Genomic DNA, 25,567 nt, shown 5'->3' with positions numbered 1-25,567 from the left:
TCTAGGAATTTAAATTCATGGAACAGTCTCGTTCCCCATCAGTTTCACCTAGTAAGCAGCCAGCCTCAACGTCCTCAAAAACAGAGACCTTGTTTGAGCAGTACTGTAGTGTTGGGAATCCATTTGAAATTCATGCCAACCACAATGATGAAGAAACAGAAGATGTCCTGGCTTCTAACGGGGTAGGTGGTGTTTTTAAAACATATTGGGGAACATTAAGTGAGGTTTTCTTTTTGAATAGTTTTCTACCCATTAAGCAAGGTAATTGGCTAGATTGATTTATTTATCCATTCACCACCCATATCCCTACCTATATATTACTACTGTTCCTGTGTTACTGCTTATACAGGTAATGGCTTTACAATATGCTTTCTTTACATTGTCCTTTTGAATGATAAAATTTGCCTATGTGTTTACTTTGTGTTCTTATTAGACTACTTTATGTTCCTACCAGATTAATGGAGTAGGAGTACAGGTTCTTTATTGCATACTAGAGGCCCGGTGCACGAATTTGTGCACCAGTGGGGTCCCTCGACCTGGCCTGCGGGATTGGGCCAGAACCAGCTCTCCGACATCCCTCGAAGGGTCCCAGATTGCGAGAGGGTGCAAGCCAGGCTGAGGGACCCCACCCATGCATGATCGGGGCCAGGAAGGGACGCGGGAGGGCTCCAGGGCATGTCCAGCCCGTCTTGCTCAGTCCCAATCGGCTGGACCCCAGCAGCAAGCTAACCTACTGGTAGGAGTGTCTGCCCCTGGTGGTCAGTGCACCTCATAGTAACTGGCCGACTGGTTGACTGTCTGCCCCCTGGTGGTTAGTGCATGTCATAGCAAGCAGTTGAGCAGCTTTAGCATATCATTAGCATATTACGCTTTGATTGGTTGAACGGACAACTGGACACTTAGCATATTAGGCTTTATCTGATTTGTTGGACACATGGATGCATGAGGAAATAGATCTTCTGCACTTTTTTTCTCAACTCCACTCTTGGGCAACTAAGAGTGTCATTTTGTTCTATGTCCTTTTCTTGATAGAGGATAATGTCTTACCTGGCAGGATTGCTTTTGGGTTTGGAAGTATGATGTTTTAATAACACTTTGAGCAGCTCAAAAAAACAATATAGAGTAGAGGTAGTGTGCGTTTATGTAAAGTGTTTGAAGGCAAACTTTCTATTAGCTCTGTGGCCCTTCACTCTCAGTTTCTCCATAATTACAATGGGGGAATTCTTCATAGTAACCTACAGGATGTTTTCACAATATTTCATTTAGATGGGTCCTTCTGATATTCATGATTTCCAGAGGAAAACATCATTTCCAGAGGAAAACAGTATGACTTTTAGGTTTGATGAAGCTGAAATTGGAAACTTCAAATTTGACAAAAATCTGTTGAGTTATGTGTATTTTAGTTTTGACATTTTCTTTTGTGTTTAGTGAAGATGTAATTTAAAAAAATACTGCCATGAAAGTATACCATTATCACTTTTTATCATGAAGTAGAAGTTATTTTATAGTAAAACACATTTAAAATGACAATTTATTGATTCTTTGTGTAATTTTGCCTTGGTAAAGTAGACTAAACTGAAAGAATTTAAAAGTCACTTCAATGTTTTTGAAATAATATCCCTCTGTATTGGTAGTTTTTTTCAATTAAATCTCACATAGCATTGAATTCTCATTGTTTGTGGCACTTGTGTTTTTTAGAGTCGCCATGAACCCTGAATTAGCAAATACAGAACCACTGCTCCTATGTGAAATATGGGATTAGGTACCTATGAGCCTCTAGTCATAATATTTTCATTAACTGATCATTTTATGTATTTTTGTTTTATGTGTGTTTTTGCTTAAAGACACCTAATTTAATATATTCTGTTAGTTCATTAACATTGAACTCATGGCCAACAGCACTGTAACTCACGCCTGAATGAAGTGTATCTAACACGTGTGTTTTTGCAGTAAGGCACACTACAGTTCTCTTGCACTTAGGAACACTAGATAACACTTAGTATTATGCGGGGGGCCAGTCTAAGCAGTGAAATTATCAGCAAAAAGTACAAAATTTTTTTTAAATGTGGCACTAATTAGACTATGAAAAGGACACTTGTTTACAGCAGGGGAGCTACTTGGGAACGTATATGTTGGGTAACCCCAAAATTTCTCCTCTCTGACCATATCCATGAATGACCATGAATGTATTGTGAAGAATTATTGTTGGGGTTACAAATAAATTTTAGTGAGTAGGAAAATTTGCAAATATAGAATCCTTGAAACTGAGGATCTATTTTACTGTGGAATCGTGAAGCCCTGTCGTTATAACCAGGAGAGTTTGTATAGAACACCTTCCTGATTGTCATCAGGACTACTCGTGTACAAGTAGTGGAGTGTACCTGTCATGCTCGTCTGTAATTATTAATATTGATCTAATCTTTGAGGTACAGCCTAAGTCCTTGAGAGTCAGGGTCCACAGCTTAATATGGCCTGTCATAATGCTTTAGAGACTCAAAAACAATTGGTGAATTAGGTTAACTTCTTTCTATGTCCTCATTATACTGATCTCCTAAACTGGCAAATGGGGAGAAAACTTTCTAATAGAATTGTTTTGAAAATTCAATGAGATCATTCATGAAAGCACTTGGCAGAGTATTTGGTTAAAACTTAATAAATGTTAGCCATGCCCTAACTGGTTTGGCTCAGTGGATAGAGCGTCGGCCTGTGGACTGAAGGGTCCCAGGTTCGATTCCGGTCAAGGGCATGTACCTTGGTTGTAGGCACATCCCCAGTAGGGGGTGTGCAGGAGGTGGCTGATCGATGTTTCTCTCTCATTGATGTTTCTAACTCTCTATCCCTCTCCCTTCCTCTCTGTAAAAAAATCAATAAAATATTTGTTGATGATGATGATGATGATGATGATGATACTGATACCATTGCTTCCTTTGCTGTGCATGGACTCTACTCCTCTCCTATGCTGGCACAGGGCAATGGTGCAATAAAGTTGGGAAACTGTTACGAGGGTACCTTTCTTTAAAAAAATCCACCATTTTTGTTTTTTGTCTCAGTAGTCCCTAGTTGCTAAGCCTAATTTTTTAAGTTGTCTTTGGAATTAAATCTCATCCTATCTAATAAAAGAGTAATATGCAAATTGACCATCACTCCAACACACAAGATGGCTGCCCCCACGTGGACACAAAATGGCCGGCAGGGGAGGGCAGTTGGGAGGGACCAGGCCTGCAAGGGAGGGCAGTTGGGGGTGACCAGGCTGGCAGAGGAGGGCAGTTGGGGCAACCAGGTCTGCAGGGGAAGACAGTTGGGGAGGGACCCAGGCCTGCAGGGGAGGACAGTTGGAGGGGACCAGGCCTGCAGGGGAGGGCAGTTGGGGAGACCAGGCCTGCAGGGGAGGGCAGTTAGGGGTGACCAGGCCAGCAGGGGAGGGCAGTTAGGGGAAATCGGGCTGGCATGGGAGCAGTTAGGCATTGATCAGGCTGGCAGGGGAGTGGTTAGGTGGTGATCAGGCTGGCAGGCAGAAGCAGGTAGGGGCAATCAGGCAGGCCAGGTAGGTGAGCAGTTGGGAGCAGCAGTCCTGGATTGTGAGAGGGATGTCCGACTGCCTGTTCAGGCCCTATCCCAGTGGGATTGGGCCTAATCGGGCAGTCGGACATCCCTCTACGGGTCCCAGATTGGAGATGGTGCAGGCTGGGCTGAGGGACACACACACACACACACACACACACACACACACACACACACACACCATGCATGAATTTTGTGCACCGGGCCTCTAGTTCATCATAATGAGATAGAACATTAGCATGTGTGTTGTGCATGTTTATTAAGCTGCATTAACATGTCCAGTGTGCCAGAATGTATACTCATCCTCTTTACAATGAGTTAGCAAGTTAGAACTTGTGATGAAATAACTTGGAAGAAGAGATTACTTTTAAAAATCACATGAACATTTTTTTTCTCCTAAGGCCTAGCAGGGTGTTTATTTTCTTTATATGCATATTTGATTTTTTTAATGTTTACAAGCTTTAGTAGGTAAAATGTTTGCATTTTATTTATTTATTTTTTTGAGCTGGTTAAAGTAGGATGATGAAGAAGAAAGTGGAATGATTTTTGATGGCAAAATGAAGTTAAGTTATTAAGAACTTTCTTCTATACTTCTTATAAAATTGGATACATTTTTATGTTGAAACACTCCAGTGACGGTTGGCTTTTCATACTCATTTTTGAATATTCTGTGTTTTCTTCAGTATGAATCTGATGAACAGGAAAAAAGCGCCTATCAGGAGTATGACAGTGACAGCGATGTTCCGGAGGAGCTAAAACGCGATTATGTGGATGAGCAGACAGGCGATGCTCCTGTGAAAAGGTACCGTTGCTCTTAGGTTGTATGGTATTTTGCATTTTATGTTGCACATTCAACACATAGGATTTCCTTTAAAGGGTAAGAAAAAACAAAAAACAAAAATTGAAAATTTCTGTTGATTATAACATCATGTGACAGAAGTTAATATGTTTTTAAAATGATTTTCGAAAGGCTAAAAAATGTAGTTTTTTTTCTTTAATATTGGACACAACCAACAAGCTCTTAATTTAGAGATCAATGGTATTTGCAGAAAAAAACAAACCTTCGATTTATACGATCAATGCTGCCTTTGGAGGCAATTTATGCTTCACATAGATCAGAAAACCTCTGGGAGAAAAGTAGTCTTTTTTTTTGTGTTTTTTTTTGTCTGTGGAGTTTCTGCCTCAATCTACTAAATATAAAAAGCCTCCACCTATCTTCCCATGCCATGTATGTTCACTATTTGAGTCTTCCGTTAGGCTCCCTTTTTGTACTTGCATTTTGATTTATGATAAATTATCCTCTTTAAAAACTTGAAGAAGTAAATAATATTTTTGTCACTTTCTCCCAGTTAAGTGGGACTAATTCTGATATGTAACTGAATTAATTTCATGACCATCAGGCATTTAATAAGCACAGATATACTTTATTTTTAATGACAGATTTAAGTATACCCTTCTCTACATTTTATCCCCAGAGTACCTAGTTATATTTAGTTGATTTGAAATCCCTTAAAAGTGAGCAAGTCATGTAGTTGTGGATATTTTAATTGGGAAAATTTATTTCCATTGGTTTTCACATATGTGTAATATTTAAATATCTACATTTATGATCTATTATGAACTGAATGCAACTATTGTGTTGCATGTTTGGGGTAAATTGTATCCAGAAGGAAAGCTCTAATTAAATGGAAATGAACAAGTAAGATAGATAGTGTCTGCCAGTATATGTGTATATACTTGCATTTTTGGTAGGGTTATGCAGGCTCCTACACTATACTAACTGACGCCTGAGAAGTATAAATAATGTAAACTACTAACTGCAGTCAGTCAGTTAACAGTTACTATCCACTCCAACTTCTAAGTGTCTCTTAAATTTACCAGAATTCATTATGTTTCACTGTGCCTCGTAGTTCATGCAGAAATCACCTCTGTGCCAGATTATTGAAGCAGTTCCCTTACCTTGGCTCCCAGTCTCCAACCTTGCCACCCTTCTAATCCATTCTTGGATACAAATTTAGATTTTTTTCTTATATACAAATTTGATAATGTCTTTTACCTGGTTAAAATTTCAATGGCTCACCCTCTGCATACAACGTAAGGTTCATACTCATTAGGCTTTATTGCCTGCGGTGATCTGGCCTTGACTCAACTCCTTTCTTGTCACTTCATCTGCCCAGTTATTCTCTATGCTAGTCTTGTGAACCCTGTGTGCTTCTCTGAGCATGCTCTGTTCTCTCTCACCTTTGACCTTAGTACAAGTTATCCCCCCCCCTTTTTTTGTACTTGCCGTATCACTTCTACTTTAAATCTAGACTCCACCTCCCAACCCCAGACTTGACCATTATACTTCAGATTCTAAGGAGGGTATTTTTTTCATATTTACATATCTGAAATCAGGATGCTAGGTACATTTGGATGTGTAATTTCCCTAGAACATGTGCTTTTTAAAGAGACATAGCTTCTATGTGGTTTGTAATTAATGTTTTAGAATCAAAGAAGTACATTATAGTACTTTATTATTTTGCTTACTAATTTATTTTCCCCTCTGGACTTTAAGCTCTGTAAGGAGGAAGATAATAATCTCTATATTCCCACCTGATACGTGGTAAGATTTTCAATAACTAGTTAGTGAATAAAGGATAGATTCTAAGCTGGATAACTTACTGACTTATCACTTGACAACCCTAATTGCAACTCTTTTGTTTCTCTATATTAAGCGTTTCTCGAGAAACCCTAAAGAGCAGGAAGAAATCAGATTACAGTCTAAATAAAGTAAATGCACCCATCTTAACAAATACAACACTGAATGTAATAAGACTTGTTGGTAAGTAGCCACACCTTTTTAAAGAAAATTATTATAACAGTTACATTAGTCTGCTTTTGTTACGAAATGATTTTTACTTGCCTTTTTAAAAGTTTGAATTGTTTACGGATTTATTTTATATTGTTGACAGTATTACAGATGTTTCCCATTTTCACTCTCTGTTCCTCTCCACCCAGCCCCCACCCCACCCCAGGCCTTCACCACACTGACTGTGTCCATGGGCTATGCATATTTTCAGTGCCCACTGCAGTGAAGGATTTATGATTGTCATATGTCATTGTTTTCTTATCTTAATTGCTCCAAATAGTATAATATTAATATTGTTAGTTTTTCTTGTTTCAGTTAACTTAGTATTTGTGTCTCCATATTTTCTAAAATATCTCAATTAATTGAAATGTAGTGAAAAATTCTCTATGTGCGGTAGAGGTACATGTAGGAGGATGGTAGTTCCAGCTTTACATTTATACAGTATTTTTTACTTAATTGTCCCATTCATCTTCACCATCTTCCAGTCAGGTAGGCAGAGTGACTTGTGATTCTCTGGCATTTTCAGACACAGTGTTCTATAAACCAAATATTGTCACCATAGGAAGTGTCCTGATTACACGTAAGACCTTTATTGATAATGTGTAAAAGGCAAAAGCATAAAGAAATGCTATAGTTAAAATATTTGGGTTTGAAGATGATGTGAAATTTTTAAAATGTCAGTATTTAAACATTTTATATGCTATTTCAGCCTTCAAATTTCACAAATTGGTCTGCACATTTGACAAATAAGTTATAGAGATGTCTTCTCAGATTAAGTCATCTATACTAGTCAGGAATTTTAGTGGTTTTCTATAAAATTCATTGTATTCTTTTATGGAGATGAAAACTTCCTATTACCTAGTTTATACTTAGCTCTGCTAAAATGGTCTGTGTTCTTGAAGATAATTTCTACATTTCATTAATGAGTAGTATAAAGTAGACAGAATGGTTTTTAGAAGTCCCACTTCCTTTAGGGAAAATAGTGGAAAAGTAATAATGAATTAAGAGGAAAAGAAAAGGTATATATTTTCATGACAAAGAAAAATGACAGATTCTAAAAAGCTATTTTATGGATGATTATTTCTTCTTTATCAAAGAGAGCTAATCAAATATGGAGTCATGAGTTACTCCCTACGATATATAGAATCAGAATTGGAAGGGTTCTGAGAGGTTGTCTATTATGAATTTCCATAAAATAAGGATTTCTTTCTATAATGCCCCTAATATATAGTGGCCATCTAGCCTTTATTTTATGTCTCACAGTCACTGGAAACCTATTATTTTGCAAGACTACTCATTCTACTTCTGGTTTAATTAATTGAAATCTCTTCCTTATGATAAAACCAAAATATCTCTCTTTGTAATTTTGTTTTCTTAGTTCTGTCTCTAAAAGCTAAAAGAGTAAGTCTATATTTTTTCTCCTACTTTTCCATTGGTCACTTTTCACATGTGTGGTGGTAGTTATAATGTTTTTCCGTTTTTTCATACCCGCCTCCCCAGTCCATTCTTCAGGATCAATGTGCTCAATTCCCTTACATGGTCCTCGCTGATACAGATATTCCAAATTCTTGTCATCCTCCTGAGCCTCCTGGACTCACTAGTTCTCAGTGTCTGAACACGCTGCTTGAGATGCAGTTTAATGAAGGCAGCTTTTGCTTAGTTATGTTGAAGTAACTATCCTAACACCAGTGGCTTTCAACGAGAAGGTTTAAGTTGGCTCCTAAACATCTTAGTTCTGCTCCTTGTGTGTCTTCGTTCTGAGATGCGGGCTGAGAGAATAGCACCAATCTGAACATGGAGAGAAGAGCAAGAGCTTAACCATGTTATGGGGGAAATAACACAAGCAAATACATTTAAGTGGTTGTTTATATATTTTTAACTTACCTAATTCAAAAATGACTAGGGGGTGTCATATTGTTTTTTTACTGTAAAAGACATATATTCAGTAGAGTCAAATAAAATATAAGGCTAAAACAAAACTGAGGAGGGGAGAGATCATGTTTCATTTAGTGAAATGCAAACAACTGCAAATCCTCAGATCTTGGAGTGTACAGAAATGAAGAAGGAGTACATTCTGCTATTCTCGCTATCTAAGAAAAGGATAACATGATTATAGAAATGTGCTGCAGGGATTAAATTCAGAAGGCAATAGCTACCAGTTCTTATGTAAGGATTGCTGATCAACATAGTGGACACTGTTTCCTAATTTATAGAAACAGAAAAACTGTGTTCCTCTGGGCCTTTGATATGTCAGCCCTGGAGAGCAGAGCAATCCTGAATACAACTTGACTCGTGAACTGAGAATCTGACCATTGCAATTCCAGCCTTCTCCACCACCAGAACTTTTACTGGAGTTGCAATTAGGAAATACCTTGTATGGTCATTTAACTTTCATGTCTTCCCATTTAGGGCTGCCATTAGGTGCTGCCATTATTTCCCCAGTAGATTTTTATGTCTGCCATTTTCTCTGTCCCTGAGATGTCTTTATCTCAGCTTGTACATATTCATAAGACAGAATTTTAAGGGAACCACTCACTAAGGGGTCTCTGACTAGTAAATGCACTATTCTACCCCCTGTAGTTCTTGCACAAGGTGCTTAAAGATTATAAACTGGCAAAGGCAATATCTCTTTACAAAGTCCGAAGTCCAGTTGTGTAAATAAGATAGATTAATTTTTGGTGCTGGGAAGATGAAAGAACTAATTATAGTTGGGAGACACATTTTGAACATTAAAGGCATATTCAGAATGTCCTTTTCAATGAGTATTTATTTGGCAGATAATTAAGAGAGATTAAACAAAAGAGTGTTAATGGGGCTTCCCAGCCCCAGGTGGTACCTAATTCTGTTAGAAAAGCTCAGGGAGTGTTTCCCAAGTGCTGAGGACAAATCCAAAAGCTTGACAGTTTCTTGCTGACAGAGGCTGAGCAATTTGAGGGAATCTGGCATCTCTGAAATAGCCGTGGTATTCAAGGTCTGTGTCCTGGAGGCACAATAGGACTGAGTGGCAGGAGATAGGTTGCCAGAATCCATGCCTGTAAAAACTACAGACCTTACAACAAAATTATTACTTTAGCAGCTGGGAAAAATACACGCACCAGGATTTAACCAGTATGTGTACATCTGCGGGATTTTGAGGCAGAGTGTGGCCAAAGTGTGTGTGTATGGTGGAGAGGACACAGAAAGGGGAGGAAAGAGATCCATCACCTTCATCAGCACAGTCTTTTAGTTGGGACATTAGTATTAGTTATTTTCTCACGGTGATGCATGAAAATATTTAAAAATGAAAATACCTCAGGATACAAACAGAGTCCCTGACCTCCATGTCTCCTTCCTCAGAGAACACTACTCAGTTTCTCCTGTTTTTCTTGGGGAATATTAATATGCATTTACAAGTCGAGCCACCTTTCCTTTTGTTGTTGTTTTTGCTTGTTTCAAAAATTGGATCACACTATATATAGTGTTCTTCATCTGGCTTTTTTGACTTCAACTTTCTGAAGGTTACAGTTAAAATATCTTAAGATATTGCATGTCTTAGTATGCATAGAGCCCATTCTTTTTATGATCCTATTGTATAGATGTACCATTGATAAGTCCTTTATTTTTTAACATTTGTTTCAAGTTATTTGATGCTACAAACAATGCCCATCACAGAAAATACCCTTGAAATATCTTTGTCTGTTCAGATACAGCTGTAGGACAAATTCCTACAAATGTTTCCTCACACTAGATCATAGAGTTTATACATTTTCAGTTTTGGTGCACATTTTCAATTTATCAAGGAAGTTACTAAAGAACTTACTGCAGAGGTTCTGTTAGTTTATCCAACAGTGTAGGAGAGTATCGTCTCTCAGTCTCTCAGCCGTGTCATCCAACTTCAGGTGCTTGCCAGTCTGATGGGAAAAATGACATCTCATTCAAAATATATTTAATTTGAGTGAGTTTAAGCATCTTTTAAAATGCTTAAAAAGATATTTCTCTTTGTGAGCTATTTGTTCATATTAATTGCCCATTTTTAAATAAAGATATTATTATGGTTTAATTTCTATATTAAGGAAATTAGTCTTTTTCTGCCATGTGTATTGATTCACTCATTTTCAATCCAATCGATTTTCTTTTGAGCTACTAGTTTGTTTCAGGCACTCTGCTAGCTGTTGGGAATATAGTCATGCACAGGACATATTCTGTGTAGTTAAAGAGTCCAACATGGGAATCACATACAAAATAAAAGGGCCAACTCACTGGACAGCTCACACATCACCTGGCTTTGAAAGATGAATAGATTCTATTGCCTGTTAAAGGCATTCTAGACAGAGTGAAAGATAACATGTGCAGCCATGCTGTATTCACATAATACAGGTTAGTTTTCTGCATATGAGAAGCATGATGGGAAGTGGGGGACAGAAGCAGGGGAGATGTGGCAGGAAAGGTGGACAAGAACTGGATTTCAGATTGCATTATATAATGTCCCATGAAGCTTATGTAATGTTCTCTGGACATGAACTTATTAAGGGTTTTAAACAGGTGAAACACAAGCAGATTATTTCTTCTTCTTCTTCTTCTTCTTCTTCTTCTTCTTCTTCTTCTTCTTCTTCTTCTTCTTCTTCTTCTTCTTCTTCTTCTTCTTCTTCTTCTTCTCCTCCTCCTCCTCCTCCTCCTCCTCCTCCTCCTCCTCCTCCTCCTCCTCCTCCTCCTCTTCTTCTTCTTCCTCCTCCTCCTCCTCCTCCTCCTCCTCCTCCTCCTCCTCCTCCTCCTCCTCCTTCTTCTTCATCCTTCATCCTTCTTCCTTCTTCCTTCTTCCTTCTTCCTTCTTCCTTTTTCCTCCTGCTTCTTCCTTATCACTCTGGCCACAATGTAAATAAAGAAGAACCTGGGGAAGGTCAAAGGCTAGTTGGGAAGCTGTTGAAATCTCCCAGGTGAGAGATGTTGAGGACTCCAGTCTGCTTAAAGCAGTGGCCATTGTAATGGAGCAGTAGAGACATATTTGAGAGATTTTGGAAATATAGTGGACAGGATTGGAGAATTTGTGATGACAGATCATTCTTAAATTTTAGATTTGTGTGGCCAGTTATCCTATCACACCTAAAATAGGAAAGATGAGAGGGAGACCAAGTTGGGAGCTGATGGTATGTTCAGTTTTAGACATCTGGAGATAACCTGTGGGACATTTAAGTAGAAATAGTCTATAGATACATGGATAGATAGATTTGGAGATCAGGGGGAATAACCATGGTCAGGATACATACTTGGTATAAACTGAGTTAAACCCTGGTAGTATATGAGTTTTTCCTGATAGGGGATAAACTCATCGGGCAGAAGCCCATGAAGGGGGTTGGTAATGCATAGTAGAGGCAGGAGACAAATTAGGAAGTAAAGAGGAGATCTTGAAAACCAAGATATAAAAGCCTGTCACGAAGACCGTGCTTTCTTGTTGTTGTTTTTTTATGATGATCTAAGCCAGTGACTCTTAAATCTTAGAGTCAAAATCCCCCTGGAAGGCTTGTTACCGCAGGTTGTAGGACTTCACCCTGGAATATCTAAACTGGTAGGTCTTGGATGTAACCTGAGAACGTGAATTTTTAACAGGTTTCTAGGTGATGTTAGTGCTGCTGATATAAGGACCAGTCTTTGAGAACCATTGGTTCCTTTCTGTGTTGTCCCATTTGAAATGTAAACAGTGTGTGTTTAAATTACAGGGACGTTTTTTATTGTATAACAGTCAGTTTAAGTGGTAGTTTGTTTTTTTATGAATGTAAGTAATTGTATCAATTGTTTTTAAAATGCTTATTTCAAATACTAGGGATCAAGTTATAGGGTCAATTAAATCCTAAGTACAATCTTATATAGAAGTACCACAATATATTTTATGTTTGTTTTAAAACTTTAAAATCTTGTTTTATGATTGAATTGAAATTTGTTTTTTCAAGAAACTTAATATTTTTACCTGTGAAGTTTAAGGAAAATTTTATCATTGTTTAATTTAGATTACATTCCAATATTTGTTTCTCTAAAAATACTTATATTATGTATATGAATTCATATTTTTAAACAGTTTCAAAACACTTTCTGTATTGATAGCTTTATATACAACATGGTATTTTGAAAGGATGATCCAAGAAGTGTCATCCCTCAGTATATGTTATAAAAAAATGATACTGAAAATTTGGGGGATGGAGTGAGGGCTAAGATACAATATTCAAATAACAGAATAAAAACTGATAGCCAGGGACTTAGCTAACAGACCTGTTAATTTTTTACTCTGATCGTCACTTCATTGGTCAATACACTTTTTCTAAATTGCTTGAGCTGCACTAGTTTTTCCTTCCTTTCCTTTGTGCCTCATTTATAGCATTTAAGTTTGCCTTTATGTGCTATTTATCTCTATTGCTGACCTTTCAACTTAGTGCGCTACAGTAAGAATAACAAACATCTTTCCAACTCAGAGTCTGTTCTTTCTCTTGCCCCATCAGATTGTCAGCTCTTACAGTTGAAGAGAGTTTGGGGTATCTTTGCAGTGTATAAAGCTCCCAGCCAAGTGCTTTTCGCTTTTGTAGGTGCCCAATATATGTTAGAGTGACAAACCTTAATTTTAAAAATAGAAACAGTTTTTCCTCCTCTCTTGTCATAGTCCACTGTGGATGGGAGAAATCATCCCCTCGCCCCCTACACACATACACACACACTTCCACTGCCTTCTCCTTATCTCTGTATGCCCTCCTCTGCATAGGAGTTGTGGCTCACGGAATTTCCCTAGGTCACCATTCTTGTGGTAACCATACTCCTCTCTCTGTGCCTCCTCACCTGATGAACTGGTTAAGGCAGGCCCACTGTTCTTCCTCTTGGTTGTGGTCCTTGTCCATGCTGCTACTGGTTGGGTTCTTTGCCAGTCCCTCTGTATGTATCCTCCCCATGCATATGCAGGACTCATGGTCTAGATTTAGGATGAGAGAGTTTAAACAGTGCTTCTCTGGAAGCTTTTCCTCTTCCCCAGATTAGGTTAGGTTCCCTTCAAGTAACACTATATACTTATCCCTTATTGTGTTCATTATAATTATAACTAGAGGCCCAGTGCACGACATTTGTGCACTGTAGGGGGAGGGGTCTCTCAGCCCGGTCTGTGCCCTCTTGCAGTCTGGGACCCCTGCCTGCTGGCTTAGCAGGGAGCGGGCTGCAGGCGGACATCCTCCGAGAAGTCCTTAGTGCTACCACAGAGGCGGGAGAGGCTCCTGTCACCGCCACTGTGCTCGCCAGCCAGCTGTGAGCCTGGCTTCTGGCTGAGCAGCACTCCCCCTGTGGGAGTGCACTGACCACCAGGGGGCAGCTCCTGCATTGAGCGTCTGTCCCCTGGTGGTCAGTGTGCGTCATAGCGACCAGGTTGTTCCCTGTTCGGTCAATTTGCATATTAGCCTTTTATTATATAGGATTATTTTAAAATAATAGCAATAGGTAAATTTCTTGCTCCCTTATTATATGCTCTGTAAATACTTCACATGCATTTTCTCATGAATGTTTCACAGTCCCCTTTTTTATGCACCAAACAATTAAAATCCAGAGATAAATAACTTGCCTTAGGTCACACAGCTGGTAAATGGTAGAGTCCAGCGTGTCTGATCCTAAAGCCAGTAAGCTCTTAACTTTCATGCTTCACAGCCAGTGGAGGAACAAAGGAACATGAATTCTGATCCCAGACAAAGTTCAAAGAGGTTATAAGGTTGGAGGCAGGAATAGGAACTTCTTGCAGCTGATGATTTGGAAAGAGATGGCTTTCTTGGTCATCTGGGCTATATAACAGAGAGCCTTCTTCAGTGTACCCAAAGCTTGCTGTGTCCACCTCTCTCACTGGGGCCCATAAGGGACATTGGAAAGGAAGAAAGGGAGGGCAGCATGCATCTGAACCACTTGAACCACATTTTTAAACTGGGAAGACTAACATCAGAGCCATGCTTTTATATATTTATCAAGGCAGTACATCTCATAGTAGCACATTAAATAATAAAGAAGAGCTTGTAATGAAAAGTGGCAGTCTCCACCCCATCACTCCTTGCCACCAGAATGGAGGCAATTCTTTGGTCTCTTTCTATGTATTTTTCTTCTAATTGTAATTGTCCAGAAAAGGGTAATGAGAGGTAAGTGTGTCCCATATGTGGACCTTCAGTTAATCTATTATTTTTCAGCCCCATTTCTTGCTCCTGTTCTCTTGCTGTACCTGCTGATTCCAAGCAGTGACCATCCTAGCTAATATCTCCCTCTGTGGTCCTCTTATGTTTTATTAATGTCTTTGCGTTTTTTCCATCAGTCTGTCCCCACTTACTCTCTGTCATCTAGTGTAGCAGTTGGGAAACTAGAACCTACAGGCCAAATCGTCTGGCTGCCTATTTTTGTAAATAAAGTTTTATCAGAATGCACCCCACTCCCTTGTTGCATTTTGCCTGTGGCTGCTATTGTGCTAGGAATAGTTGAAAAGAGAGCAGCAGAGTGGAGTAGTTACCACAGAGACTCTGGCATGAAGAGCCTAACCTTTCTCCTCCATGGTCTCTAAAGGAAAGGTTTGCCAACCCCTGGTCTAAAACTTTTTTGAGATTTCTCATTTTCTGATAATCATACCTACCCACCTTTACCTCTTCACTTTCATCTCTTCATAGACATAGGCTTAATTCATTGTAAAGTTCTCCTTTAAATTCAGTAATGAGGAGGTACATAAGCTTCCTCAGGCCTCCAAACACTACTCTGCTCTCCTGAACTAGACAGAGTCCTCGCTCTCATGCATTTTAATACACTGGTCACCTGCTTATTGGTGGCTACCATCCATGTATAATCATTTAAGGTGTGAGAGCAGGGACTCTGTTATTCCTTAGGTCTTAACACAAGGCCAAAGTACATAGTAAGCCATCAAAGGTGTTGGTTACATGAATTAATTGATTGAATGAATATAGTTGTTTAAATTTGTTTTTTCAGAGTAGTGGGGAACATCTAGTTTTCATTCTAAAACATTTAAATTTCATTTCATGCACATTTAAATGTTTTACCTATTAATAATTATTTTTATATTCTTCCTTAAGATTAATTATGTTAACAGCTAGTGACCCGGTGCATGAAATTCGTGTACATTAGAAGGGAATTAATTAGAGGAAATATTTTAATATTGTTATTTGCCCTTTCTCTATAATAGAAGTGTCAGAGATGAAAGAAAATTAGTAAAATGTATATGAAAGTCTTTCTCCTGTCAGAGTCTGGGGTGCACCGAGGGAACCAGAGTCAAGTCCCTGCCCACCAACGTGTGCCTCAAAATCACGCGAGACCCAGACCCGGCCAGCCCCACCCCCATTGGACTAGATCCAGACCTGGCTGTCCCCACCCCTATCAAGCCCCGTTGGATGGGGGTTGTGGGCTGAGGTCCCTTGGCCTGGTGCCGGGGCAGGGGGCGTGGCCTGAGGTCCCCTGTCAAGCCCCACCAGACAGGGGGGCACAGCCTCAGGTCCCTGCTGATTGCTCATTAAAGCTCATTATGGGAACTCAGCCTCTGCTGTGGGCGCAGCCATCTTGTGTTATAGAATCCCTGCCTCTGCTGTGGATGCAGCCATCTTGTTATGGCATGATGTTCAATTTGCATATCCCCTCTTTATTAGATAGGATGCTTAATCTTATTATTAGGAATGGAAAGAAGCTTTTATTCTGGATATGTCCCAACCCAGATATTGGCATTCTTCCTCTTTCTACCTATTCGTCTCTCTTTTGCTTTTACAGGTTAAAGTAATGTAATGTAACACTTTTCCTTTTATTTTTCTTCACAGTGCCTTATTATTTAATGTGTAAATAGTTACAGTTTAATAAACTGCATGATTGTAGGCAATGAAATATCTGAATAGTGATCCATAATGTTCTAGGACTATATACTTCAAATATTTTTCAATTGTGACTAATAAAAGAATGTCTGTGACATAATTGCAAAGATGACTCTGAAACAAAAGACTTATAAGTAGGAGGAAGAATAAAATCTAAGTTGAATGGTTTTTACTTTTCAATGTGTGTGTGGTGTGTGTTTCTCTTTCTGACCATCTGACTATTATTTATCATCTCATGTAAATTAAGACAGATGTACTGAGTTCTAAGTAATAAAGACATGGTTTTGATAGTAGACATTTCTATTAGAGTGAATTTGTCATTCTTTTCTATTGCCATTAATGTGTTTTCTCTTGAGTCATGGCATCTTCAATAGTACCAATTAAAATTTACAGCAGTGACATAAAGTGGAGCCAGCACTTGAATTATTTACTTATTTGGAAAGGAAGCAAATGGCCTGTTTTAACATCTTCTGTAGAAGAACATTTTTAATAGATATGCTTCTTTCCCTATTATTTTCCATAAAAAAGAAACACAGTTAGGGACTTTTGATTTGTTATTTGATTCAGCCCATCTCCCAGGCACCCTTCAAATACATTAACAAGTTTATAAATGCATACATTTGGGGTTTTACTTTTTCTCTGTAACTATATCATATGTTGAGAGGAAGGAGAATGGAATCCTGGCATCTTCCAAAGGAAGGAATGAGGAATATATGTTCTTGGCATTTTGAGAGTACCCAGCTCTTGAGTAATGTAGTGATAAAGACATATTCCTGGCCTCTGACATAAGATTTCACAAGCCTACGATTTAGGGGAATGGGAAGTGCCTTCCATGTTCCCTTTTTCTCCTTGCCTTTTTACTTTTCCTGTTGTGTATACACTTATTAAAAAAAACACACCCACTTTTTCTCTAATACATTATCTTCTGTTTTATTATACCTAAACATTTTTGAAGCAATTATTTGAAGTGGCACCTCTAAGAAATGAGGAACTGTGTTGTATGTTTGCACAGTGTAATTTGTAAACAGTATAGGATTCCCATGAATATTTGACAGACAGTAAAAATGATGATGTATAACATCTTTGTAGGTATTATTTATATCAGTGCTGTGCAATAGCACCTTCCAAGATGATATAACTGTTCTGTATCTTGCTGCCCAATACAGTAGCCACTAGCCACAGATGACTATTGAGTACTTGAAATGTGGCTAGTGTAGAATATATTTTATTTTAAAAAGTATTTTAGTAAATAATTTTTACTAAAATACTTGTCACTTTATAATTATAAATAACCGATTTTAATTTTGATCTACTTTTTCTTTTTAGGTAAATATATGCAGATGATGAACATTCTCAAGCCAATTGCCTTTGATGTCATTCATTTCATGTCTCAGCTATTTGATTATTACTTATATGCAGTATATACCTTCTTTGGTCGGAATGATTCAGTAAGTCAACCTTTGAGGGGAAACTCTGATTGTTTTAAAATCTATTTATTTTTCAATGTAAAGATCAGTTCATGCCCTCTGTATAAAATACACAAATAGCATTATTTTGAAAATTATTCATCAAAAACCCAACAAAATTATCGATATCGGCTTTTTGCCTGCCTAATTGCCTTATTTATATGTTAATTTTAAGCTTTGATATGATAAACATATTGTATGTTGTTCAGATTTTTGGCAGAAAAAATACAGCATCTGTTTCTAACCTCGACGTATTTTGGCAATGAAAAATGTGCAGGTTGCCTGGTTCAAATCTGGCCCAGTGCATAATTACCACATAGTAAATGAGATGTTTTAAATATTGGCTAACAGCCTTAGTAGGCACTACTACATTCAGAAGATAATGGAAAATATTTATTAAAATAATTGAAAATTTTTGAACTAAACCATCTGCCTGCCACAGAACTAATGTTTCTGCTCCTTCATTTTGTGTTTTCAAAGCTCTTATTGAGTTTGTCTTTTTCTACTCTTATGGAGAACAACACAGTATTTGGCATGTAACCGACCTGATATTTGGGAATTATTATGTGGTTCACCTAGATGTTTGATAGTTTTCTGTGCAAAAGCATACTGGTTCTATAAACATATCATGATATTTTTAATAGACTTTATTTTGTACCTTTTTAAAATGTGAATTTTAATGGATAACTACATTCATCATGTAAATGTTCATATCTCTGCTGTGATTTTAAATATATAAAAGATATGATCTTTTAATATGGCATCTGAATTTCCTGTGTTCTTAATTCTCCAAATGTTCCTTAGAAGGAATTCTAATATAATCAGAGACAAAGTGTTGATGAAGAATTTATGTTACTATAAAATATGTACTAATTCCTCACTGTGATTTTGGAAGCTCAGTATATAAATATTAAAGAAAAAAATATATTCTAGAATGTTAGCTAATTGTCAGAATCATTACGTCTTTTTTGATGAGCCTCCCTCTGTCACCGAAGTTATGCCTCTAGACTAGTGCTAGCCAAGAGAAATGTTGCCCTAATGGAATGTTCTGTATTGACACTGCCTAATATAGTAGCCACTAACCACATGTGGCTATTTAGTACCTGAAATGTGACTGGTGTGACTGAGGAACTGAAATTTAAGTTGTTTTTAATTTTCCCTACTTTATCTTTATATATAAACTAGAGGCCCGATGCACGAAATTCATGCAAGGGACTTGGCCCTCGCAACCTCGGCCCTCACAGCCCCTTCGTCTGGAAGGTCGTCTGGTCTAATTAGCATATTATGCCTTTATTATTATAGATAGCCACATGTGGCTAGTCACTGTCATATCAGATAGAAAAGTTCTAGATCCTTTATCTATCAGATGCGTTAAAATGGGGTCCTTTGGAAACTTTGGGGAATGAAATGCTTTTTAGACGTGGCTTTCTAGACACGTAATACTAGAAATGATAAAGGAAGTTTTTCAGGTGGAAGGAAAATGATACAATATGAAAATATGGGTCCTCAGAAAAGAATGAAGAGCATTGGTAATAGAAACTACTTGGGGAAATCTAAAAAATATTTTTTATTTTTCCATTTAACTTATTTATAATCCATATAGTTGTTTAAACTGAAATTCTAACATTGTTTTCTGGAGTTCATAATAAATGTATTACACATAACAACTATAATAGAGTATTAAGGGATATGGACTTATAAGATGGCAAGGTTTACATATATAATGCAGGGCATTGTAAACAGTAAATGGACTGTGGAATGTTAAGAATGTATATTATAATCCATAGGACAACAATGAAAAATAATACAAAGAACTTTAACTGTTTTGCCAACAAGAAAATTAAGTATAACTTAAAAAAAAATTTATACAATCAGAAAAGGCAGGAAAGGAGGAACCAAGAAACTAAAAAGAGGTACCATATAATAGTAGATGTAAACCCAACCAATATTCACATTAAGTGTTAATGGACTAAACACTCAAATTAAAAGGCAGAGATGGTCAGAATGGATTAAAAACAAAGCCCATACTTTCTAACAAAAAACACACCTAGGTTGAAAGCATGCGAATTGTAAGGATATGCCATGTAAACAGTAATGATCAGATAAAATAAATTTGAAAACAAAATTTATTACCACAGATAGAGGGATTCATAATGATCTAAGGGTCAATTCAACTATTCAACTGGAAGACATAATGATAATAAATGTGTATGTGCCTAAGAACAGAGGTTCAAACAGATGAAGCAATAATTGACAGAATTCAAGAGAAAATGAAAGGCCCTGTCTGGGTAGCTTAGTCATCTGTTGGAGGGTTAGGGCACATTCAAGAATCAACCAATGAATGAATAAATAAGTGGAACAACAAAAATTGATCTCTCTCTCTCTCTCTCTCTCTCTCTCTCTCTCTCTCTCAAATCAATTAATAAAAATATTTCAAAGAGAAAATGAAAAAGATTTACTGATAGCTGAGATTTTCATACCACACAGCACTTAATAGAATAAGCAGACAGAAAGTCAGCTGCCTCCTAGCTGTATCCTCATATGGCCTTTTCTCTGTGTTCCCATGGAAAGAGACCAAGCTCCTTGGTGTCTCTTCTCATGATGGTACTAACCCCAGCATGGGAGCCCTACTCTCATCACCTCACCTGAACCTAATTATCTTCCAAAGGCCCCATCTCCAAGTAGCATTGCATTGGGGGTTAGAGCTTGAATATATGAATTGGGAGTGGAGGGGAACAACAGACATTCAGTCCATCACATGGAGTATCTGGCATTTGTATACATTGCTTGTGAAAATACAAAATGGTACAGCCACTTTGGAAAACAGTATGGCAGTACCTTGTATAGTTAAAAATATATTATATTAACCAGAAATGAAAGGAACTGAAAGTGTATGTCTACACAAAGGCTAGACATGAATATTCATAGTGGTATTATTCAAGTAGTCCAAACTGGAACCCAAATATTCATTGACTGGTGAATAAGTAAACAGACTGTGCTGTGTCCATATTATAGAATACTAATAAGCAGTAAAGGAGCAATAAATACTAATAGTCTTACAACATGGATGAATCTCAAAAGCATGCTAAACATAAGACTACATGCTGTATGATTCCATTTATATGGAATTTCAGAAAAGGCAAAACTACAAAGACAGAAAGCAGATCAGGGGTTAAGTAAGGGTGAGAGGATGAGGGAGGTGATGAAGTGCAAAAGGTTTGAGGACATTTTTAAAGGTGAGGGAACTCTTCTGGTATATCTTGATTGTGCTGGTTACAAAGCTGTATACAATTACCAAAATTCACTAAAAATTTAACTATATATAATACCTAACGAAAAATGAAGAAAATGAATTGATGAAGTTATAATATCTAGCAAAAATAAGGTATTGTAAAATTACCATATAAAATTAGTTCATGTTTTACTACACCATGCCATTATACAACTAATTTCTCATTCTTGTATCTCAGGAAGAGATGAGGAACAATAATGTGTGTGTATGCTTATATACTTATACACACATATAATTTTTTTGTTGTTGTTGTTAATCCTCACTCGAGGATATTTTTCCATTGATTTTAGGGAGAGTGGAAGAGAGAGGGAAAGACAGAGAGAAACATCAATGTGAGAGAAACACAATTGGTTGCCTCATGCATGAGCCCTGCAACCAAGGTACGTGCCCTTGACCAGAATCGAACCCTTTGGTCTGCAGGCCGATGCTCTATCCACTGAGCCAAACCAGCTAGGGCAACACACACACATATAATTTTTATGAACCAGTTACTGAGACTATATATTTTATAGATCACTATTAATAACATTTTAAGTTTATTGGCTCATATAGAATATCTTAACATTTTTCCAGATGTCTATATGTATCTATGATCACCTTTAAATTAAATTTATATTCAATCAAATCAGCACTCAAAGAGCCAACTTTTCACTTATTAACAGTCAAGTCTCAATTCTCATTTATGTTCTTGTGTGAAGATTTTTATAAATGCTCTGGCTTTGTTGTAGTGAAGAGAATTCTATACTGTGAAATGTTTACTGAGCATAACAAAAATTTCATTAATTTTTGAATGAAGATTTAGGCTGTTTCTAATTTGTGTTAAAAAATCAATTAGCAACACTACACTAGTATGCTTCATCAGACCATAACCAGTGTACTATTTGTCTTTAAATGTTTAAAATATAAAGATTTTTAACTAAAACTAGTAACTTTTGGAAAGAAATTCTGGTGAACTCTATCCTGATAAATTCATTAGATTGATAGATGTTATTGTGACCTGTAAATAAATGCACATGTATAAACAGTTTCTTATTCCCTAAGGGCTAACGTCTGAGTTCTTTGCTTGATGTTTTAGAACTTTTAAATGGCATTTGGAAATCCTCTGAAGGCTGAGTATCTGAGTGAAAACTCATCAGATGCTTCACTTTGCTTAATTTGAAGTTATGACATTTGCAAGATTATCTCCACACCTATTTAACATAACCTTTCCTTTTCTTTTCCAGTTGGAATCAACGGGACTAGGCCTTAGTAGTAGTAGACTAAGAACAACTTTAAACAGAATACAAGAGAGCCTCATTGATATGGTAAGTGATCATTTGGAATCAATTCTTTGGGATTATAGAAAGTAGAAATTAACCATCTAATCCACTGCATATAAATGTATGTCTGTGTGTATAATGAGTGCCTAAGACTTACATTGAGCACTCAGAGGAAGTTAAGTGGAGGGTTTCTATAGTCTGATTGGAGAGTGAAAACTCGTACACATAGACAAAAATGACATTGGCTATATTTCCACTACAAGGTCAAAGAGAGGAAAGGTGTACGTGCATATTTCACGTCAGGATGTCTAAAGGAGGAAGTGGGACCTGTGCTAGACTTTGATGAACAAGCCTGGGCTGTGTGGGAAAAAGAAGGGCATTTAGATTAAGGTTCAGAGTCTGAGCAAGGGCCTTGAGGTGGGAGCAAGCCCAGAGTTTGGCAGGTCTTTGTGATGGGCACTGGTATCTGCTGAAGAGTGGTGTTGCAGAGTGTTCAAGACCACTTTATAGATGGCCTTGAGATGCAAGTACGCTTTTAGTTGGCTGTCAGTGGGACGTCTGGATTCTTGACTGTGTCACACGATGGAATGCATGTTTAAGAAGATAGGTTAGGTCACCAAACAGGGCTGATGCTCTGTAGTGTTTAAGCTAGCATAAGCATCTAAAAGAAGAGCATCTTTTGCTTATGGTTGGTTACTGTAGCCAGAGATTTTTGCTGTTCGCTATGTTTCTCTGCACTTATATTAACCCCAGGGTTCCCTGAATTATCCTTTATCCCTTTATCAACCTAAACAAGCAATCATTTTCCACTTTTCTTATATGCTCTGTATTATGTGCATACTTATGTTTTTATAAAACAATGTAATCATTTGGTCTTTTAAGGAATACTTTTGAAATAATTATTCTATGCCAGGCATTTTTGTAGTGCTGGGAATTCATCAGTTTGTGCAAAAGATGTAATTCCTGTCTTCTTGGAACTTATATTTTATTGGGGCAGAGAGACAGATAAACAAATACATAATATAGTGTCAGATACAAGTGCTAAGAAGAAAATGAAGCAGGGTAACAGGGTGGTGATCTCTGAGCAGAGAGATGAATAAATTGTGAGTCATGTACCGTTATCTCAGGTGAGCGCAGGAAATAACCTGTATCCATTTCACCATCTTCCTTACCATTTGGACATCGTTTTGCCTTGCACATATTTGTAAATATGTAGATATGGAAAATATATGTATATTTTTCATAGCACTTTGGCACATAGCATTTCTTCAGTAAATGTTTGTAAAGTAAATGAATAAACTCCAAATTTGTGAGTTTCGTGTCTCCTGGCTTGTTTTCTTGGCCTTATCCATTTAATCCTAACCTTCATTTTCAGAGTCAAAGCTCCCCAGCCATCTTTTCTCTCTCTCTCTCTCTCTCTCTCTCTCTCTCTCTCTCTCTCTCTCTCTCTCTCTTTCTCTCTCTCTCTCTCTCTCTCTCTCTCTCATCTTTGAACGTCCATTGGCTTTCAACCCCATTAGCCTTTATCTATGTTTTGATTTTGCTTCTCCTTGTTTGATACTTAGTATAACCTTTACCATTGAATCTTAGTCTGTTGCTGAAGTTTTTCTTGTTTCTTCCTAAGTGCCTCAAGATTGATGGACTGTAACTTACCATTAGAGTCATTCACTCTGTTTTTCTGTCATCTCTACTAGTGACTAACTTCTGATGGTCAAAGCACAGTTCCAGATTTGAACCTTAAGGCATGGATTTAATGCTTCCAATTTCACCATCCAGTGTATAACAAAATAGCATGGCCATGTAAACAATGGGACCACATTAGGGTTTCTTTGAGACCAGCTGCCACCCATCTGCTGATAACAGTGTATCTGTGGAATCTGTCTGACTAGTTCTTTTTTTAAAATTTAATAAATCTTTATTGTTTAGATTATTACAATTGTTCCTCTTTTATCCCTATAGCTCCCCTTCACCCGGTTCCCACCCCACCCTCTGTCCTTACCTCCCCCCCACTGTCCTCATCCATAGGTGTACACTTTTTGTCCAGTCTCTTCCCGCACCCCCCACACCTCTTTCCCTTGAGAATTGTCAGTTCACTCCCTTTCTGTGCCCCTGATTCTATTATATTCACCAGTTTATTCTGTTCTTCAGATTTTTTATTTACTTGATTTTTAGATTCACTTGTTGATAGACATGTATTTGTTGTTCATAATTTTTATCTTTACCTTTTTCTTCTTCTTCCTCTTCTTAAAGAATACCTTTCAGCATTTCATATAACACTGGTTTGGTGGTGATGAATTCCTTTAGCTTTTTCTTATCTGTGAAGCTCTTTATCTGCCCTTCAATTCTGAATGATAGCTTTGCTGGGTAGAGTAATCTTGGTTGTAGGTTCTTGCTATTCATCACTTTGAATATTTCTTGCCACTCCCTTCTGACCTGCATAGTTTCTATTGAGAAATCAGCTGACAATCGTATGGGTGCTCCCTTGTAGGTAATTAACTGTTTTTCTCTTGCTGCTTTTAATATTTTCTCTTTGTCTTTTGCTCTTGGCATTTTAATTATGATGTGTCTTGGTGTGGTCCTCTTTGGATTTCTTTTGTTTGGGGTTCTGTGCGCTTCCTGGACTTGTAAGTCTATTTCTTTCACCAGGTGGGGGAAGTTTTCGGTCATTATTTCTTCCAATAGGTTTTCAGTATCTTGCTCTCTCTCTTCTTCTGGCACCCCCATAATTCTGGTGTTGGTATGCTTGAAGTTGTCCCAGAGGCTTCTTACACTATCTTCAAATTTTTGGATTCTTTTTACTTTTTGCTTTCCCGGCTGAGTGTTTTTTGCTTCTTTGTATTTCAAATCTTTGACTTGATTCTTGCATTCCTCTAGTCTGCTGTTGGGTCTCTGTATAATATTTTTTATTTCAGTCAGTGTATGTTTAATTTCTAGTTGGTCCTTTTTCATATCCTCGAGGGTCTCGCTAAATTTATTGGCCTTTTCTAGGAAATTCTTGAAAAACCTTATAACCGTGGTTTTGAACTCTATATCCAGTCATTTGTTTTCCTCCATTTCTTTCATTTGTGATCTGTTCCTTTGTCTCCGCATTTTCGCTGCTTCCCTGAGTTGGTAGAGTAGCTTTGTGTGGTAGGTGTCCTCTAGGGCCCAGTGGCTCGGCCTCCCCAGTTACCTGAGGTGGACACTCTTGGTGCACCCCTTTGTGGACTGTGTGCTCAGCCTTGTTGTAGTTCAGTCTTGATTGTTGTTGGTATCACTGGGAGGAATTGACCTCCAGGCCAATTGGCTGTGAGGATCAG

The 25,567-nt window shown here is 37.7% G+C and overlaps 1 protein-coding gene across 1 annotated transcript in view; it reads left to right on the top strand.

Moving 5' to 3' along the window:
- The window catches only part of VPS50 (VPS50 subunit of EARP/GARPII complex), a 120,785-nt gene that overhangs the window by 77,111 nt on the left and 18,107 nt on the right, over window positions 1-25,567 (top strand). The window contains exons 18-22 of the mRNA XM_079786409.1: window positions 6-182; window positions 4,245-4,363; window positions 6,279-6,385; window positions 17,578-17,699; window positions 22,233-22,313. Of these exons, the coding sequence (XP_079642535.1) occupies window positions 6-182; window positions 4,245-4,363; window positions 6,279-6,385; window positions 17,578-17,699; window positions 22,233-22,313 (606 nt within the window). The remainder of the gene's footprint in view (window positions 1-5; window positions 183-4,244; window positions 4,364-6,278; window positions 6,386-17,577; window positions 17,700-22,232; window positions 22,314-25,567) is intronic.

This window comes from Cnephaeus nilssonii (genome assembly GCF_951640355.1).
Source record: "Cnephaeus nilssonii genome assembly, chromosome: 12".
NCBI classification, from domain to species: domain Eukaryota; kingdom Metazoa; phylum Chordata; class Mammalia; order Chiroptera; family Vespertilionidae; genus Cnephaeus; species Cnephaeus nilssonii.
Note: the sequence above shows the minus strand (reverse complement) of the source record. Positions and strands in the feature narration are given on the sequence as shown.